We start from the raw sequence: 20,866 nt of genomic DNA, 5'->3' as shown, positions 1-20,866 counted from the left end.
ATTTCGTAACATTGCATATTTGAAGACACTTTTTCCACTATATGAAATTCAAGTTCAAATTCTTGAACGAATTTCATTCCTCTAAAGCACCAAAATTTTTTCTTTTATTTATTTGCTTTTTCCTGATTACCGTTAATAGTTTTGTTTTTTTTTTTTTTGTTTTTTCTATCATACGGATACATTGCGGATAGGAAACGATATGTACTCGAAACCTTTTTTTCTCTTCTTCTAGCAACAATGTGTGTAACCAACGTACTTTTCTTCTTCATTTTTGCAATATGCCCAAGATTTTTGTAACTTTGTATATGGACTGCCATCAATTTTCTAATATAGTTTACAAGTTTCTTTTTCATGCGTTTTATGCAATTTCAATTCTTATGTCTAATTTTGTAGTACGTATCCAAACACATCGAGTTTAGCTGATTTTTTTTGAAAATTATTTAATTAATAAAATATGGATGAAATTTGAGAGATTTTATCCAAAAACATAACATGTTAGCCTATTTTGTTGGAAAAAAATTAACTTTTAAAAATAAATTAAATTAAGAGCTTAATAAGAAAACTAATTTTAATTTTCAAAATAAAATTCAAATTTTAAAAATAAATTAAGATCTAATACTAAATCTAATTTTAATTTCTAAATTATTAAGGATTGAAAGATTAATAATTTAATAATTAAGAATATATGTATTCATTATGGACGTCTATAATTCATTATGGACCAACATCTCACACAATCCACTTTTTCTATTAGGTTTTATGTATTCATCAAATGACAACACCTAGCCCACTTTAGTTACTGAGATTATCAAACAAAATGTTGGATTTTCTCACTAACTTAGGTCAAAGGGCGAAAAGGTCATAAAGTCAAAGTCAAACTTTGGCTTTTAAAACCGAAAATATGTCTATCTTGACTAATTTTGACCTTCTGAGAATGAATCCACATTCATTTTCTCAAGATTCAAATCATATTTGAATATATTTCTGGTCAAAGTTTGACTTTTCAAAATCAAAAGTCAACATTTTGATCTTTTACAACTTTGACTATTTCCATCATTTTTGAGCTTTTGAGTATGATTCTGTATTCAAATCTTTAATATTTAAATTCATTTAAACATAAAGCTCTATCTCTAATCTGATTACTGATGACTATATCATATATACTTATCATTTTCTTTCTCCTCACTTAAGTTGAACAATTTGACTTTTTCTATCATACTGTTCTAAGTTTATTCCATATGAGCTAGCAGGAGAACCTATAGATCATGAGTTCGAACAATATGAGATTTACTGGCTAAATTCTTTTAGACCGAGCTAATCAACATTTGTTAATTAACAATTATTTTCAAAGTCCCATAGTTGCACTCCCCTCATTTGATATAACCATGATCAGTAAGTTAATCCTTTACAGGTTCTTCATAACCTAGACTAGATCAAATTACAGTTTTATCCATGAGACTACATCTTGCTCTTTAAGTCTCATTCATCCACTATTGAACAATTGGTTTAAGTTTCAATCTATAAACTGAATCCCTCTCGAGCAAATGAGAGAGTAAGACCCCTTGTTCAACACTTGGATTAAGTCCTTAAGAGAACAACTTATCTACTAACCCTTAAGTGAGTAGGAGTGAATTTCGTCTTGCACCCTATGTCCCCAAGTTCCAACTATTTAACGAGTCTTACCCCTAAAATGAGAGGCTTATTGGGCCAGCGTTGAAGCGATGCCCTCACCTATAGAAACCTAAGGATAATCTCGTGTGAACAGGAGTGCGTAGTTAGCCCAGGATTAAGATTAAGTTGCCTAGGTCATCAATAATCGAAATAGTTAGTTTTAAACAGTAAACGATGTTGTAACGTAAAAGTGACTATTTCATGGTTAAGTCTTATGTAAACTCTTTACATAGGATGCTCCAACTTTCATGTCTTTACATGAACGATTCAGGATTACATCGTTTAAACTAATTACAAAGTGGGTCGCATCTATAGTATCCCCAAACTAAGGTGTCTAACTTTATTCATATACTATAGACTATTTAGGCTATATACTCGAACTTGATCCATATTTATGTTTTTACATAAAATTCAAGTTTACTAAAAAATGGTCTTGGGACCTTAGTTTATTGGATTTAAGTCTATAGTATTTAATTTCACTAATAAATTCTCAATAACGACTTATTAAATAGAATATGATTACAAACTACAAGTTTTATGACATAAATTCTAACATGCGTATGGCCGATTAATCGCGTGTTGACTGACGCATTTTTAGTATTTTCCATTGTGGGCCTGTGAGCATTTTTCATTTTCAAAATTGTTCTATACAGTGTAAATATTTTGCCGATTTGGTATATTTTTGAAAAAACCCTAAAAAAATTATATGCTCTAGATTAATTGTAATTGTTAAAGAAAATAACTTTAATTTTCTAAAAATATTATTATGGTATACTTTAAAAGAAAATATTGCATTCATCTTATGAAAAATAATGAAATGTATTTTGTAGGGGTGTAATCGAGTTGGGTTGAGAGACATTCTCAACCCAACCCATGTTTTCGGGTTGTTTTGATTGACAATTCGAATAACTCGAATTAAGTTTTCAACCCAATCTTTAAAATATGGATTGAGTTGGGTTGTCGGGTTGGAAGACGGACGACAAGGAGAGGGAGGTGACGGACGACCAAGATGAACGACAAAGACAGAAGATAAGGGATGGATGGTGAGGAGAGGGACGAATGGCGAAGATAATAGATGGGGGAAAATCGACGAAAATAGTAGATGAGAGACGAACGACGAGGAGAGGGACAAACGACAAAGAGGGGAGGAGATCCGAGAAGACGAACGACGAAGAGAGAGGAGATCTAAGAAAACGAACAGTTGGTGATATCTGAGAAGATGAACAATCGACTAAGATGGAGGAGATCTGAGAAGACGAAGGACCGACGAAGAGGGATGAGATTTGAGAAGATGAACGATGAAGAGGGACGAGATATGAGAAGACGAACGACAAATGAAGAAGGAGGAGATTTGAGAAGACGAACGCACAAGGAAGAGAATGAAGGAAAGGAAAGCGCATGATCTGATTTCTTAACCTATTTTTTTTTTTGATCTTATTAAATAAATATTAAAATATATAATATAAATATATTTATATATATTATATGAATTCGAGTTGGGTTGGGTTGAACTAAAATTTTCAACCCTCCAACCCGAGACCTAACCCAACCCAAAAAATTCAATTTCTTCAACCTAACCTAACCCACATTTTAACTTAACTCCATCCAACCCATATAGTATAGGTTGGATAGTCTGAGTTGTCAGATTACTCGGGGTTATTCTTACACTCCTAGGGTGTGTTTGGAGGAAGGGTTGGGGTATGAAAGGGTTAGGGTTATGATAAAACTAGTGTTATGATAAAACTAATTTTATGATAAGATGTGTTTGAGGGAATGATTATTTAAGTAGTGTTATGATAAAATGTGTTTGGGGGAATTGTTATGTTGGTAGTGATGTGATAGATTTATTTTTTAATTAATTTTTTTTTATCAAATTCATATTTAAAATCCAATAGTGAAAGTAAATAATTTTTTTTTACCAAATCATCCAATGTCGCTTGAAGTAATTGACTTAGTTTATGGATTGGTAACGTCCATATTAAACATGTTGTCGATTAGTTGTTGATTACATTTACAATTTCAATTATTTATTGTGACGCAACATGTAAAAGTGGAATAAAGAGTGCAAATATGCATATATATGTATATACATATATACATATATACATTTATATATAAATAAATATGTTCCCACTGGGATTTGTTCAATATGATTATACTGATTTGTTCTCACTCCGATTTGTTCAATATAAATATACTCCTACCAAAGTTTAGGTTGTCTCCTCAACTGAGATTTGTTCAACATGATTATCTTTGGTATGAGTTAAATATTTTGTTTGCTTTAGCCATAGAATTCTCAACAATGCCTTTGCCATTATTTAAGTAAATAAACAATAATATTTTGAATTATATTAAAATTAAAAATAATTCCATTTGGAAGAACAAACAAAAACTAAGAAAGCCCCTCACTTCTTTTGTGTTCTTTTTTTTTTTTTTTTCCTTCTCTTCTTCTTCAATAATGACTCCTCCTCATCTCTTTTCAATTTTCCATCCATTTTCTTCCCCAATTATAAACCCTAATCTCAATTTCACTCATACATTCCCTCTTCCTCTACGCCCTCAAACTCTACATTTCATTTCCAATTCTTCTTCTTCTCCACCACCCCCACCTTCTCCTCCTCCACCCGATCCCATTCCGGAGAAGAGGTCCATCGTCGTAGCTACTGGAGAGCTCGTCGTAGCCACCGGGGAGCTCTTTTTGGGTATGCCTGTGAGGTTGATTAAGCACTCTTCCGACCAAACCTCCAACTTCGTTTCTATGTTTGATAATCGCAGTGGGAACGTATATATGTATGTTTGAACTCCTGTGAGCGAAGCCTTCAACGAAACTATGGAGGACGAAGAGTGGGAGAGAAACAAAATTACAGGAAGAGAGATTTTTTTTACCCAGAAGAAAACGAAGGCCAAAGAACAATTGAAATAGGTTGAAGTTGAGTTGAGGTAAAAAGGGATTTATTTTTTTGGGCCATTAAACCCAAATCAGTGTGGTTGACAAGGATTGAAGAGACGGGATGATTTCGTTTGAAAATTGGAAAAAGGATTAAACATATTAAGAAAAGGATGAAGTGAAGGTTGAGAGATTGAAGACGAGTGGAGAAGGGATGAATACGAGGTGAGAGGGAGAAAACCGGGAAGAGTTGAGAATGAAAGACGATGGATTAAGGGAAAAAACGGGATAATGGAAACCCTAAAACTATGATTTCCATTACAAGGGCTCCAAACGTGAGTTATGGTTATTATAACCCAAGTCCACACTGATAACATGGGGTCCAAACACACTCCTAGTATTTTGGTCATGTAAGAAATATAAATCTTAATGTTTTAAAGAATAAATAGAAGATTGACATTTGATTTGCTCGTAGTTTAAAACTCACTGCAAACTAATTTTAAAAATAATGTGGAGCTATTGTGTGATTTAAAAGTGGTTTTAATAAAATTACTTGTAATCTCTTATACCAAACACAAAAAATCACTTTAATTATTCCAAAATTAGTTCCAAATGTAATTCAACTTTCATTCAAACTACTAACACGAATGTTATGTCCTACCTACTTTTATTATTCATATTTTGTTCGTTCACATATTATCCTTAGAAGATATTATTAACTTTTTTTTTTTAATGTTAGACTATTAATGCAACTTCGAGGTGGTGTTTGGACAAGAAGTGAATTATTATAGTCCTAAAAACTTATTGTAAATCTTTAAAATATAGTAATAAAAAATTAGAAAAATACATTTGTCATTGGAGAATGGGTAAATCGTTAGCACGTTTTTAAAATTCTAACATTGAACATTCAGAGGCCATTTGGGACAAAGATTATCTAGGGTTATAATATCTCACCTCTTGCTATGATAAATACTGTTTAAAAATCTTCAATTAGCTACAATAAACACTGTTTCAAAACTTCCAATTTGCTACCATATGTACTACTTCCTAAACTTTTTACTATTCAACCTTCATCATTTTTTTCTATTCCTTTCTACATTGTTTACTATTTTCTTATCAAACTAAAATAGTTTACATACCAAATACATACTATCATAACCAAAACTAAAATGATCTACACCCCAAACACAAATTAGAATAAACTAACATGTAGATTAAACTAACACTAAACCAACACTGCTCGTGCAGTTATTGCTAACTTATAGGTTACCTTATTCCCCTAAATACAAAATTATCATAGATGGTTACTTTACTTTTCTAATTTAGGCATCAACATAGTACATGATTTATAAGATTCAAAGAAAACTATACTATAACTTTTTCTTGGTGGTGAAATATGTGTTATTACAAAATTATGCAATGGTTAATTTACCAAACCTAACGAGTTTACAAAGTCTTTTAAGTGGTTATTTTCAATTGAGTGAGAGAGGAAGCTTCGTTAGCCATCCAAAGTGGAGTTGGGGATGAGCATTTAGTATAGTAAACAATCAGTCAACTTAGCTCAGTTTAAACTTTTGAAAATTTTAAAAAAATGTTGTTACCGCAAAGTCAAATCCATGATGGTTACTACGTCATTTCTTATTCAAAAATTCAAAAGACAAGATTGTTATAACGTGATAGTATAAGAAATAAATCACTATCAAATGAATAATTATTCAATCCAGATGGTTACTTTGACAAAAGTTACCAAAAGGGATTTTCTACCCAAATAAGAACAAATAAACAATAAATAAAAAAATTATTTTAAATGACAATCTTTTTAAAAATTAACAAAAATATCATGTCTATTACACAATAATCTATTTTTTTTTTATTATATATATAGACTTCAATAATTTAATTTACGATAGAATTTGAGTTTTTTTTTTTTTAATAGAATAAAAAGAAAAGAGGTAAAGAAATAAAATGGGCAATTGGGTCAATTTAAGAAGACCCATAAAACCCTAAAAACCCTAAGCGAGAATTTTGCAATGAGCCTCCGATAAACAAAAGCTCACTCCTTTTTTCTCCTTTCCCCACATCAAGAGCAGAAGAATGAGACCTCCAAGAGGCGGCGGCGGCTTCAGAGGAGGCCGTGATGGTGGTAGAGGAGGTGGACGTGGCGGCGGTGGCAGGGGAGGTGGCCGCTTTGGTGGTCGTGGAGGCGGAGGCTTCCGTGATGAGGGTCCTCCATCTGAAGTCGTTGGTTCGTATCTACCATTATTTGCTTTTTCCTTCACCTTTCGCTTCTTTTCTTGCTACCTTGATGTTTTCAGAAAACAGTTTTTGTTACAATGCGATGTTCACTTGGGCTCCTTAAGGCAGACTAGTTATCGGTTTTTGCGTTTGTATAATCGGAAATAACGATGGATTCTGCTTTTGAACTTTCCCTCTCTCTAGCTGTTTGAACTTTGATGTTTCATGTCTATGAATGAATCACACAAGTTCACCTATATTCGTCACTAAAAATTTTTTTTCCTTGCTACAGAGGTTTCTACTTTCCTTCATGCGTGTGAGGGAGATGCAGTCACAAAGCTCACAAATGAGAAGATTCCTTTCTTTAATGCTCCTATTTATCTTCAGAACAAGACTCAGATAGGGAAAGTTGATGAAATTTTCGGCCCCATCAATGAATCTGTGAGTTCACTGGCCTTGATTTTTGTTGTTGTTTAGTTTTGATATATGATGAATGGTGTTGTTTTCATTAAAATAATGATAAATCATTGCTTTTGTTAATCTGATTCCAGTACTTCTCGATCAAAATGATGGAAGGAATTGTCGCAACCTCTTACGCTTCTGGGGATAAATTTTATATTGATCCAGCTAAACTCCTACCACTTGCTAGATTTCTCCCACAACCAAAGTACGTAACCCATCTCTTTCCTTTTTCCCACCTCAAATGAGGTCTAGAATTTGAGTTTGATCATCGAGATGTTTATTAGCATCAATTTCCAAGTTATTGCTTATGTTCATTTGTCTTGAGAGGTTTCATAGTGGCTTTTATGGTACCGCAATAAAAAAGAAGAGCTTTTTTGGTGCCCATTGCACATAGCTTTAGGTTTATTGTTCAGGAGTATGGTTTGGATAGAATTTCAGGGGTTTTTTTTTTTTGCATTTTTCTTTGTTTTTGTTGAATCTTGAACAGAGGTGGGGTAATTAGTAAAACAATCTATTATAGTTGAAACTTTGGCCTCCGAATTGAGTATAATCACGAGTAACTTGAAATACTGGTGCCATCCTGAATAGAATTTTGTCAGTTTTATTTTATTTTATTTTTTAATCTTTTTTGTTTAGATAGTAGATACATCGTTCTCTATAGTTTCCAAATTCTCGTAATTTAAACTAACAATGTAGGTTCATATTATGGGTCTGATGTGACGATGAAAAATTCCAAAACCTGTCTTTTGTGCTTCTAATATCTTATTGCTTCATTACGCGGATGTTATACTTCAGTGGCCCTATTTTGTGTTGAGAAAAACAAATTTTTAAAATTGAAAAAATCAAGGAACAAGTGAGCAATGCTTCACAATGTTTGTGTTAGATTCAGTATAGAAATAACATTTGTCTGTTGATTATTTCAGGGGACAGTTTCCCTCTAGAGGCGGAGGTCGTGGAGGGGGCAGAGGTGGCGGCAGAGGTGGCCGCGGAGGTGGCGGTTTTCGTGGCAGAGGTGGCCCAAGAGGTGGCAGAGGTGGCCCTCCAAGAGGTGGTGGCCGTGGTGGTGGCTTTAGGGGTAGAGGAAGATTCTAGATTAGCATTATGTAACATCATAGTTTTACCAATTTTCCATTTGCAATGTTTTGAGAAGCGCTTGCAAGAGTCTTTTGTTTGCACTGTATTTTATTTGGAATTGAACCTCTTAGTACTGAAGCTACTACCTAATTTAATTCTGCTCCAAATTTTAATGTTTTACCAACCACCTCTAATTTTGCAATTTGTTCCTGAATATATACATGGATCAAGGTTGTGGAAGATGAAATTTAGTTTGTCATATTTCTCATACAGCTGAATTTCTGATTGCTGCGCTTTTTGAACAGAATAAGACCAATGTCCATAGGCTTTGAAACTGGTATTTTGTAGTTATGCCATTAGATATTGTACTCAGTCCTTGATGTATTTAGTGTTATCTTTCGGACTGGAGTTAGTATTAGACTCGTCATTTTTTTGAATGAAGGTTTGGTTTCTTATATAAAGGAACTATCATCATATGGTACTTTAAAAAAACCACTTCTTTGTATGAAATTTGTATGCGTTGGACTGACCTTTTGAACTAAAGAAGGACAAGAATTCATGAGCGGGAAAGGCTAAAAGCTTGGAAGCAAGTGGGTGGCTGAAGCCTATAGAGGAATCCTTCTCATCCAAAATCAATTCATAAATTTCCTCTCAATATGTATTGGGAGGAAGCAAAACCATACCATGTACTTGACATTTTTAGGCAGAGATAATAATGGTTGCATGTGTGTTCAATAAAAATAACTACTGCTATGAAATGGAGAGTTTTGTATGCAGAAAATACAGCAGAAAAAGAAGCAACAATATGGTGAGGGAGTGGAGCGTCTCCCCATTTATTTAGAGCTGAGAGAAGCAGCTACTCAGGCTTCCCAACCCCTCAGCACTGTGGCTCTGGCAACTCGGTTAACTCCAAGTGTAAAAGCTCCCATTCGAAGGTCACAATTATGGTTCTTGCACATCTCCTTCACATCTTTGAAGCCCTTTGTCATGTATGTCTTCAGCTCATTGTTTACTTTTTCTTCCTCCCACATGAAACCTTGGATGTTCTGCATTTGTATTGTTTGTTTCAATTGAGTTATATTATCATGTGTGTATCCGTTGTCCCTTTGTCAAAGGAGTTGGTAAATGAATGAACAAAGGGTGGGGGGTGTACCTGAACCCACTCGAAGTAGCTAACTGTAACGCCCCCTGAATTTGCATAAATATCTGGTAGAATAACAACTCCTTTTCTTGCCAATATCTACAGATGACAAAATATAATGAATAGCTTTTGTGATTATCTTAATTTGGTTCGATGTTCGTTTATGGGCTCACCTCATCAGCCTCTGGGTCTGTTGGGTGATTGGCTGCTTCTATTATGAAGTTGGCTCTGATTTCATTAGCATTTTCCTTGTTAATGACGCCTCCAAGGGCTGCTGGTATTAGTATGTCACAATCTTCAACCAGAATAGATCTGGGGTCAATTGGATTTCCTCCTTCAAAACCTTTCACACCTTTGTGTTCTTTTGCATGCTTTAGTAAGCTTGGAATATCTATTCCATTGGTGTTCTTTATTGCACCTGTTACATCACTTATTGCTACAATCTTCCCTCCACTTTCACTTATCAGTCGGGCTGCCCATGACCCCACATTGCCAAAACCCTAACATATCAGTCCATATTTGTAGTTAGCATATAATGGTATATATAATTGTTAGCTTGACTGAGAAATTTTAGCAGCAAGGTAAAGGTGTGCCTGAATGACAAATCTTTGGCCGGATATGCTCTTTCCATACTCATTTAGTAGGGCCTCTGTTGCATACAGCACGCCTCGTCCCGTTGCTGCATCTCTGCCCAGAGATCCACCTAGATCCTAGTATGGGGAAAGTCAATTTTGATTAGTTTTTGTTTTATTAGTAATACATGAAGCGGAGTTGAGCCTTATATAGACTTACAATAGGTTTCCCTGTTACCACTGCTGGTGAGTAGCCATGAAACTTAGAATATTCATCTAGTATCCATGCCATTGTCTATTCAAAGCAACAAACTCAATTATGAAGAAGCAAAGCTGAACCTTGAAGAATTAAACTAGACTTGAAACTATGTGTGATTGTGTATGTGTAGTCAACCTGTGGACCTGTTCCCATATCTGGTGCGGGAACATCAGTGTGGACGCCAATAAGATCATGTATCTTTTGAGTAAAAACTCTTGTAAGACGCTCCAATTCCGATATACTTAATTCTCCAGGATTGCATCCTATCCCTCCCTTGGCTCCACCATAAGGTATATTTGCAACCGCTGTCTTCCATGTCATCAATTGTGCTAAAGCATTTACCTCATCAGGGTCAACCTGCATTGATATGCATATTGCTTTCATAAATATGACTACAAATATGACTTCGGATCATCCAATGTGTCACAAGTTCAAACACCAAGTAAATTTTTTTGTTATCTCCCAGTGTTTGACATAAGAGTGTGTTAGGACTTCCCGGATATTGGTGTAGAGTTGGGCCATTAGTAAAATACAAGGAGGAGCCCTCAAATCTTCGATTATTGTAAAAAGAAGACTGGATAAGAAGAAAAACAACCAACCTCAGGATGATATCTGATCCCTCCCTTCATGGGGCCTCTTGCATTGTCATGCTGGACCCTGAAACCAACAAAGGATGCCAATGTGCCATCATCTTTGGGTATGGTACACTCAACCTGTCATATCCAGAAGGCTGATTAACGCTACTTTCCAAAGATAAAAACTTACGAAGAAACTATAAATTTTTTGAAAAGAAAAATCACATAGCAAGAACTGGAATATATTGAAATATAAAAATAGCGACTACGTGATAAATCAAGTACAAGACACTTAGATCCTCCCTGGAATTACTCAGCAATTGCTTGCTTTCTAACCAAAGAAGCTAACTCACTCCTTAGCTAAACTACATTTATGCCCTTACTAATACCATTCCAATATTCCCAACTAAACTACCTAACACCCTTACAGATGCATTTCCCTTTGCGCTGTTGAATTAGTATATTTCTGTTTCTGATTGTATCAAGTGAATAGAACAAACAAACAGTTATAAATAGTCACCAGAAGAATCAAACCTTGATTTCTCTAAATGGGATGAGCAAGCTCTTTTCGAGCTTTGAGTCGAGACCGAGAAGCCTAGCAGCAAGCTTGAAGTTTCTGTTTGTAGCTGCTAGTGCGTTCATGGTTGTATCCCAGGATTCTTTAAAAGAGTAATCTGCAGCTGTTTTGTATAAAACAGAGTAAGTTTTCTTTGGTATGTATAACAAACTACTCACTGTAATGGAATCTAGTAAGTTTTCTTTGGTATGTATAACAAACTACTCACTGTAATGGAATCTTTGACTTACAACAAAACGAAAAAGGAAAAAGGAAAAAACAGAGAAGAAAGATCGAGGCAAAGTTCGTTCAAATCTATCCTTAGAACCATTCAATGAGAAGCTTTGAGGACTTATCCTTTAAGAATTATAGAAAATGTAGAAAATAAATTGAACAGAAATGATAGTTCCAAAGTACAAGGACGATAATTTAACATAAATCTATATTAGTTATTAAAAGATGTACAAACATTACAAGTTCCTACCCATAATGTTTAACAAGAGTCTTATTTAAAAAAAGAAAATTACAACCACGCGGGCTCGATCTAGTTTCAAGTTTTTAAAGTTAGTATCAAATAAATCTAAACGAGAACTGCCCTTAAAGTACAAATGTTAGAGAAATTAGGTGATAAGGTAATGATTTGGAATAGAAATTGAGACTCGAGCATTGTTAGGGCTCAGTTAGAATTTATCCAAAATTCTAAAGGATTTCTACTTTGATGGTCCTTTATAAAAAGGTTCTATTGTAATACTGTAAATTCAAAATGAGAGCATTTTTTAAACAAAGGGGAAAGCATAGAGGGTATTTTGTAATTTAGCGTAGAAAACAGTGAGTCTGAAAATATAATTTACAATAAAATTTTGAAGTAAAGTGAAAGTTAAGAGATCATAGTATAATAAGGATTTAAACTAAATAGAGAAACCTTTACTATTTGTTTACTAATACTTTATGGGAAACTCTGTTTCTCATTTGGAGAGAGAGAGAGAGAAGAGAGAGAGAGTGTATTGTATAAAGATCGAGTTATTTACCTTAAGAGTAAAGAAAGACAAAAATGGAGAGCTGAAGCCTAGGCCCTTCACAGAAAGGAGAAACTGTGCTGAAAAAGTTGAAATACAGAAGAAGAAGAAGATCAGAACATTAATTTTTCCTTGATGAATAACGAGGTACACTCCAAGGTATCCATTTATAAACACAAAAAACCCAACACAAGAACAAGAACACAACAAATGGTAGAATCAGATTCCAATTCCCCCAAAAGAGTTACCCTTCTCTATTCCAAGTCTCCACCAATCTTTCCTAAACCCCTATCAAATTGCAGTTCCAACATGCAAAATTTCAGCGAAGCGAATGTGAATATGAGAATATAATGCCAAAACTCACACTCTGACTCACACACCCATTTGTCACTCTGCACTCACTGACTTTCTTTCTGTTTTATCTTTATATAGCTTACTTAGGCCAGGGCTATGTTGTTGAGTGTATTCCAAATCAGATTCCCACTATTCTTTTTTTTTTTTTCCTTCTCTTGTGGCTGCTCTCATTTTTTTTCTTCTTGCTGATGTGATTATTATTAGCAACTATGATTGCTTTTGTAAAGGTATTTACCACTTCCTCTCTTACTCATGTCTCAATTAGATACATCATCATCTGATTGTTCTGCTTCTTCACCTTTATTTTTTTTTGGTTTCTAATGTAGTGCCTAAATGCACCATTAACCTAAGAGGTATGGACCTTCTAGCTTAGCTAGCGTATCTGTCTGACACCTGAGCATTCCAATATTTATTGGACACATATTAGACATTTGATTGTACATAGTTGATATAGGTTCAGTTTTTGTAGACATGCTTTAAAAATACAGTAAACTAGTCTTTTATTCATGTAAATATATAAACTCATTCACCTTGAAGTTCCCTCTTGTACAAAAACTATACATATATTTTAAAATGTATATTTTAGTCACCGTGTTTTTGTTGTTTCCATGTTCTTGATTTAAAAAATATGGTGTCTCGTCGTGTCGTATTCATGTCTTGTATTTACATATGTGCTTTTTAAACATTAACCTAATAATATGATATTGTCTTCTTTTTAGTTTAAGAGAATATATTCTTGAGCTTACACTAGTATGTTGAAACAACGTTGACACTTGAGGCTAAAACGTTAAAGTAGGAACAAGTTTAACTAGGGGACCAGGTTACTTCAAAGATTTTCAAGATCTATAGCATTTTGTGATTTTGTTAAATTGAAGGGGAGGTTAATTTAGGGGTAGAAATGTTTCTTATTAATGAATCAATCTAAGATAAGCTAAAAAAAGTGTACACTTTGAAGAAGGCTTTGTAAGTCATTTAGAAGTATAGATTCTTTATAAGTTGCATTAGAATGTATTATTATATTTCATCCATTTATACCTTCGTATCACTCAATTGGTTATAACATATAGAATTAAATGTCTTCAAATATTCGAACTAATACTCTACACAGATAAATCTAAGAGTTTGGGAGTTCCATCCAAGGTCGAAGGAAGTTTGTGTCCTACGACTAAAAATCACCCATTTTATGTATTGTCTCAATAACTTATTAAATTGTGGGATCAAGAGTTCACAACTTCACTTTCTTATTCCAAATATCTTTAATATAAATCTTTCGTATATTTTAGTATTCATTGTTATCAATTAAATTAGAATTCAACAATTACAGTAATGACGCAGAATTAAGTTGTTCACAATTTTCTTTTTTATATGATAATGAAACAACCACAATTACCACATCCATTCACATCATAATATCATTGATTTGGATGATATCCAATTATTTGTCTACCTTTTGGCTCTATATATGGGGAGCAACTTAAGGTGGATGATATGTGTGCATCAATTCATGTGAAATTTTGATTATATATTCATATATATATATATATATTTGGAATAAGTTCCCCATTTGAATAGAGACAGCTATTGTGTTATTTATTTTTTTTTAAAAAAAATTATTTTAACATCATACCAAAAAGCTGCTAAAAAGAATAAGAATATGTTCATCAGCTACCTTGTCCAATTTGGCCTATCTTTAACTTTATATTACAACATTAATTTTCCTTTCTCCAATTGCACTTAAAGTTGGAACCAACCAATCTCATAGGAGATTTGTAAATCAATTGGTATTGTGTTACAAAAAGGATATGCTTCAAACATTCAAAAGATGTACCATTATTAACTCCACTTATTAAAGATAGTTAGTTACCTAATTGGTTTTCACTCTACAATTACAATTCATGTATTTTTTTTAATATACCATAAACGATAAAAAATGCTTGGGATTGATTAAAAAATAGTTAGCCCGACCTTATTTTTATGTTTAAAATCATTCTAAAAGATGTGTTGATAGGTTTGGGAGTGATTTTAAAATAATTAAAATAAACCAATTTTGATGATGTAAAAATTGCATTTAAATGTATAAAATTAAATATTAAAATAATTTTAAATAATTGTGAGTATATTTTGAAAATGACACATTGATTTTAACATTCTAGAATTACTTACAAATGGTGTATTATAGGATTTTTGTTTGGTCATTTTTAAAGATTGTTTTAAAAGAAAGAAGAAGAAGAAGAAGCAAAACACTTTAAAAAAGGGTTCATATGAAAGGTTATGAGGTGTAAACAACTTTTGAGTCTTCCGTTTCAAATGAACATTAAATGCTTTTCAACTTAAGGTCAAATTGTCAAAGATCATTGGTATTGATTAGATGAGCACTAGACATGAGTCCAAAAAATTCAAATTTCACTCTCATTGAACTCGACAAAAAAAATAAAAAAAAAAAGAAAAGAAAAGAGATTATTAAAAGGTTTAAAGCCTATTGATGATGGTTCAAATTTATAGCATATTAGAAAGGAACAAGGGAGTGCACGTTTCGAAAGTCGGTACTAGTAAATATACACTAACAAAAAAACAACAAATTAGAATAAAGATCAACACTTTACAAGTTCTAAGCATGTCTAACATCATAACTATTACACATGACGAGAGGAGTGTTAGAGAAAGACCTATAAATAGTTTCTTGTGCGATTAACTAAACTTTTCTATATTAATTTAGATGTCATAAGGTGGTGGTAGTAAGCTCAACATCATAAATTTGTTAAACATATCTAACTCAAAATAAATTGAAATAAGATAAAGAAAAAAAAGGAAGTGAAAGGTAAATTGAGACATCATCCAACAAAAAGAATCCTACTAGCATCATAATATTTGCCTATAATTCATAAACTGAATATATAGATTCCTTTTGAGGTTCCAATTAAGTGCAAACAATGGTATGATCCACTCAACAATGTTTTAGATGATTGAAATTCATGAATCCACCCAACATTCAATGATTCATTTATAATTAGAACTCAATAATATAATCATATATAATTAATGTGGTTGAACCTTATTATTGGAATAAAATATTCTAACAAATGAGAAAAGCACTTTAATTTTGGTTTATAATTATGGCCACTATGATCCAAAATGTTAGGTCAAAGTTCACTAACCAAAGTTATAAGCTTTTCCCCGTGTTATTTCACTATCTTCCCTTTAGTATTGCATAAGCAATGCAAATTGATGCATTGGGTAAAAAGGAATATCAACTTTAGTAAATTGCAAATAAAAAAAGACTTCTTTTATATTTTTAAAAAATAGTTTCTAAAAATTTTCTATTTTTAAAAAATCTCCTAGAAAAGAAACTATATATATAATTTTATTTATGTTTAAAATTGTTTATTATTAATAATTATTTAAAATTTGAATGGTTGGTTTGGTCTCCATCACACACACACACATGTAGAATCTTGGTACAATTTGAAGTGACCCAAAATGAAGCTCATGTCACCAATAACCCAAGGAAATTACATAAAAGGCTTAAAATATTTCCCCCTACTTATTCAAAAATCTACACCATTAATTTTATTCTATGTTTAAATTTTGGATTTAAATGCATATTTGAATACATTTTTAGGGTATAAATGTTGATGTTTATGTGAACTTTTCAAAATTAAAAATTTAGTTTCTAATAAATATTTCAATATTAATAAAGCTTAACTTACTTTAGCAACCATGTGATGATTCCACGTTTGTTGCTAGGAGAAGTGTTAACGAACCTTTAGTAGTGAATCAAACATGCTAGTTATAGTGTTAAGGTGATTGTTCACATTGACTACTCATAGGTTCAAATCCGACCTAGAGAGGATGGTTATCTTAGATCATGAACGTCACTCTTATTGTATGAAATATATCATGCCCCCGTCCAAAATACGACCCTAGCAAGTGACATTTTTGGAGAACCTTTTGGAAAATACAAGTACATGCATAAAATCATTTTACGAGTTCAACGCCTTAACACGCACTGAGATTAAGAAATATTGCATTAGCCTTTACTTATTCCTTCAGCTTGGACATTGAACCTTCTCAACGCATATACTACTGTCATAATTCTCATTTTACTACTAGCATCTTTGTGAACCCTCATTCAATTCTAGTTGCTTCGACGTCAGCTCGAATGCAAATCGCTCAATGCACCCAGCGACCTTTTCAACATGCAAACCACTTAACGTATGGTTGGCACTACTCTTATGTGCACATAGCAACTAGCTCATGGTAGGAATAAAACTAAAGGTTTATTAACATACAAGCAACATAAGAACACATACTTTAACTCAAATAAACCTTCAAACATTCATGGTTTTCATGTAAATCATAAACAAGGTTATAACATGCATTACATTATTCATAAAATTAACATGACTTCGAAAGAAAGGCTTTAGAAAACTTTGCTTGATCTCTTTTCTTTAAAAGGGTCACCCACCAAGCTAATACGTTTCCTCCTAACCCCCTTCTTAACGCCTCACTTACTCCTCTTGTTGTCTGAATTCTCTTGGCAGAACTTAAACACTTTTCATATGTGAGACTCGTGTTTGGAATAAAATGATCAAATATTTAACTAAAAGTGTTGAATGGAAATTTTGAGTAGAAGCTTGCGTTTTGAAGTTTGTGTTAGGATGACGTGAGACAAGTAGGCGTCAGAAGATGTCTAAATTGACTTGACAATGGTTACATGTTAAGTTGGAAGTTAAGTAAGATTAAGTGAAATATTATGCTTACATGTGTAATACCTTAAGTAGAAGCTGAGAATATTTTAGAAGCTTTGCGATGACTAACACAACTTAAGAATTATTATAAATAGAGGACGAAGACATAATGTTTTAAGAGTTTACTCTAAGAATTTGTGAAGTGAAGTGTTACTCCGCTGAGTTGCTTCGAAGAAGAAGTGAAGCTACGCGTTCTGCGAGAAGGGATAAACCAAGTTTTTGTGAGTGATATTTCAAAGTGTTTGTATATTTTAAGCTTTTCTTTATGCTTTGAGGTTTGTAAAGAATGATTTCAAAGTATTTGAAATGAAAGATTATGTTTTAAACCTAATGTTCTAACATTAAGATAATTGCTATGTGCACATAAGGTTAAAGACAATCATGTAGAAAAGGCCTGCATGGTGGAGTGAAGTCGACCAATGTATAAAGATGTGCATTGTGTAAGGCAGTCTGAACAACGAGAAAAGAACCCATAAATTTTCGAATGTTGTTGATGAAAATGTCATCATAGTAGTCTAAACACAAGGCGATGACTCTTGGAGTGGGGAATGGTTCATATTCTCGGTAAAAGAGATGCAAGACTAATGTGTGTTTATGCAACATGATATGTTTACGCAATTTGTTATGAAGTGATGATTATAAAATGTATTTTCAAAGGGTTCCTCTTAAAACCTCACTAAGTCTCTTGACTTACATTTTATGTTTTCACTTCCTAGGTGACCAGACGTTAAGGCCAAAGTAAGGAAGAGTTGAGAAGCTGTTAGACGAAGAGAAGCTGCTAGGCGTTTTATTTAAGTTTTTGTAATCAAGTTTTGTATGTAAATTGTATTGTAGAACTCATGGTTTAAGTTAATAAAATTTAAGTTTTTGTTCTTCCGGTGTGTTATGATTCTTAATTGTGAGTAAGGAAAGATCTCAAAGTAATGTTTTATCGCCTAAAGTGTAGTTCAAGTTTGATATTTAAGGTACTAGGTGATTAAACAAAGCTTAAGGACCTAAGCTGGGCTTTCTGGCGTTTAATCATGTCAGAAATACTCAAGTCATACTACGTAAGCAAAGTGTTGAGGTGCTTGCGGGGCAGGGCGTGACATCAGAACTTCCTTGTAGTTTTCCTTTTGAACTCATTAGCTATTTATGCTAATCTCAAACTGAATTAGTCACCCTTAAACTCATCTTTGCTCGCCAGCGCCCACTTAGTGCTTTACACATGGTAGCTTAGTATCCTTCTTAATCCATGCTTAACTTAAACTTAACGTGTGTTTAGCTAACTAATCATTCAAATTTAACACATAACCGACTCCTCCTCGCCTAGTTCGTCACTTGATAATTGATTAAGTGTTTGTTACCACCTTTCCTTCTCTCGTTATCTTGTTTTAGCGTGTCACCTAGCTTCTTTACACATACTATCTTTCCTCGCATCGCCTAGCTATAACACATGCTTCTTTTTCAAAATGCCTAATTCTTACCCTTTTCAACTTCCATCTTTACAGAAATCCTTCTTCATAGTCCCTCTACTTCAGAATGTGGGCTTCACAAAATGAGTCCTACAAAGCAAATAGAACATCAAAGTAGGATGATAGTTAGACTATTCTCCTATAAGTATACCAAAAAGACAACGATAGAAAGTTATGTATATTTATAAAAGATATTGAAGGTATCAATTAGTTCTTAATAGCAATGAAGAACCCTTAATTTACGGATATACCGATGTACCGACATATATTTAATCCTTCTAAGCATAAGCAATTCCCTAGTTAAGTAAAGTAGTAACATACTACCTTACTGGGCGAAAGGCAACTCACAATAGTCTATCATTTTAGATCAGCCTCTTAAACAATTTTTTGTAACGCTAAATGTTTAGCCATTAATAATCTGTGGGCAATTAAAATGGGTAACAATTTTAGAGATAATAAGCAAGAGAGTATACAGTAACATTACAAAATTAAATAAATATAGCAAAATCTATTACTCTTAGTCTATCAGTGAACTCCTATCACTCATAAACTTTGCTATAATTATATATTTTTAAAACTATTATTATATATACCAATACTTTGAATCTAATTACTATATTTGCAATTATCTCAAAATTTAATGTGGTGACACGTGGACGCAGAACTTATGGCTAGAGATGTTCACACGCTCGATACGGATGAAGTTTGTTTATTGGCATTGGCCTTCATTTAATTATATTCATTCTAAAAAAAAAAACTATCCATTAAATTGTACATCAAATTAGTGTGAAGATTAGCAAAAGTTAAACTAAGTGTTAAAAGCATCGCTAACATTGGTTAGATTTAAAAGTTTAATTAGGATCTAAATTGATACATTACCATAAAATTTGAGTCAAATTAATTTAATTATTCTTTCCAAAAGGTTATATACATGTGCAACATACATTAAAATTATACACGATAACAATTTGTTATATTCAAAAACAACTTTTTGAAATTATTTTGGAGGGCAGGTAAGATCCCACCTCACTTTGCCTTGCTTTTTTATATGTGTTTAAATTAATGGCTATGATCCTTCTTTTACACATATTCTTATGAATATACTTAAAGTAGTATCTCTTTGTTTTCTTTTTCTATAAAAACAATAACCTAATTAAATGCATTCCAAGATTGATTAAATAATCTCATTTACTTTCTGGGTCCCTCTAATTGGAGAAGAGATTATTGGGTGTTAGGTTTAAGCTGGAGCATATACTTAGTAGGAAAGTTAATGTGTTTAATTATAAAGATTACTATAATTTTTTCCCAAAAGTTACTGTAATAAATTGATTTATTTAATATATTTGAAAACAGTTCTACTGTAATTTAATTATAGTCAATAAGTCAAGTATTAGCTATTAGGTACCATCTTAGGGATCGAATATTTCTCGGCCTCCATCCTTATTGAACCAAAAGGTCTAGAGAATTATACTTCGTTCGAAAACGATTTTGCTTTTAGTTTTCTATTTCGAAATTTATGTTTTGTTCTACCTAAATTTCATTGTTTTTGCATTAAAAAATTCATAAGTTTTTATGTTATTTTATTTAATTTTTAAAGTTTGACTTAATTTTTGTAGACACCAGCAGTACAAAATCAAGAACTTCTAAATGGAACCATTAGAAATTGTATTTATAAAAGCTTAATTTTTAAAATAAAATGTATATTTTTCAAACGTCTTATATTATCCAATCTGATCATTTTTCAAATTTTAAAATGTTAATTTGAATTTTTGATTTAACTTTTTTACCAACTTAATATCCATTGCAGCTATGGGCTGCCACCCTATGTGATTATTATTACATTCTTAATTAACATGTTTAAA

General features: G+C 32.7%; 2 protein-coding genes across 5 annotated transcripts; one reads left to right on the top strand and one right to left on the bottom strand.

Moving 5' to 3' along the window:
* The first annotated feature begins 6,553 nt into the window (after window positions 1-6,553).
* Window positions 6,554-8,576, top strand: LOC101221716 (putative H/ACA ribonucleoprotein complex subunit 1-like protein 1). Its single transcript, XM_004147486.3, has 4 exons — window positions 6,554-6,803; window positions 7,086-7,234; window positions 7,345-7,460; window positions 8,179-8,576. Exons 1-4 carry the CDS (start codon window positions 6,653-6,655, stop codon window positions 8,345-8,347), a joined length of 585 nt encoding a protein of 194 aa, XP_004147534.1. The 5' UTR covers window positions 6,554-6,652; the 3' UTR covers window positions 8,348-8,576.
* A 348-nt stretch (window positions 8,577-8,924) lies between these two features.
* On the bottom strand, window positions 8,925-12,893 carry LOC101221948 (glutamate dehydrogenase 1). Of its 4 annotated transcripts, none has more exons than XM_004147487.3 (10): window positions 12,697-12,893; window positions 12,461-12,528; window positions 11,411-11,556; window positions 10,901-11,014; window positions 10,437-10,658; window positions 10,263-10,337; window positions 10,064-10,180; window positions 9,644-9,970; window positions 9,483-9,569; window positions 8,925-9,375 (listed from the first exon to the last, which is right to left on the bottom strand). In XM_004147487.3, exons 3-10 carry the CDS (start codon window positions 11,516-11,518, stop codon window positions 9,190-9,192), a joined length of 1,236 nt encoding a protein of 411 aa, XP_004147535.1. In that variant the 5' UTR covers window positions 11,519-11,556; window positions 12,461-12,528; window positions 12,697-12,893; the 3' UTR covers window positions 8,925-9,189. The 4 variants fall into 4 exon arrangements, with proteins under 4 accessions (XP_004147535.1, XP_031740155.1, XP_011653469.1 ...); XM_031884295.1 differs by having other exon boundaries at window positions 12,813-12,830; XM_011655167.2 differs by lacking the exon at window positions 12,697-12,893 and having other exon boundaries at window positions 12,461-12,670.
* Window positions 12,894-20,866: the final 7,973 nt, after the last annotated feature.

Source organism: Cucumis sativus, chromosome 4 (assembly GCF_000004075.3).
Source record: "Cucumis sativus cultivar 9930 chromosome 4, Cucumber_9930_V3, whole genome shotgun sequence".
Taxonomy (NCBI): Eukaryota; Viridiplantae; Streptophyta; class Magnoliopsida; order Cucurbitales; family Cucurbitaceae; genus Cucumis; species Cucumis sativus.
The sequence above is the reverse complement of the archived record's forward strand: the minus strand, read 5'-3'. Positions and strand labels throughout refer to the sequence as shown.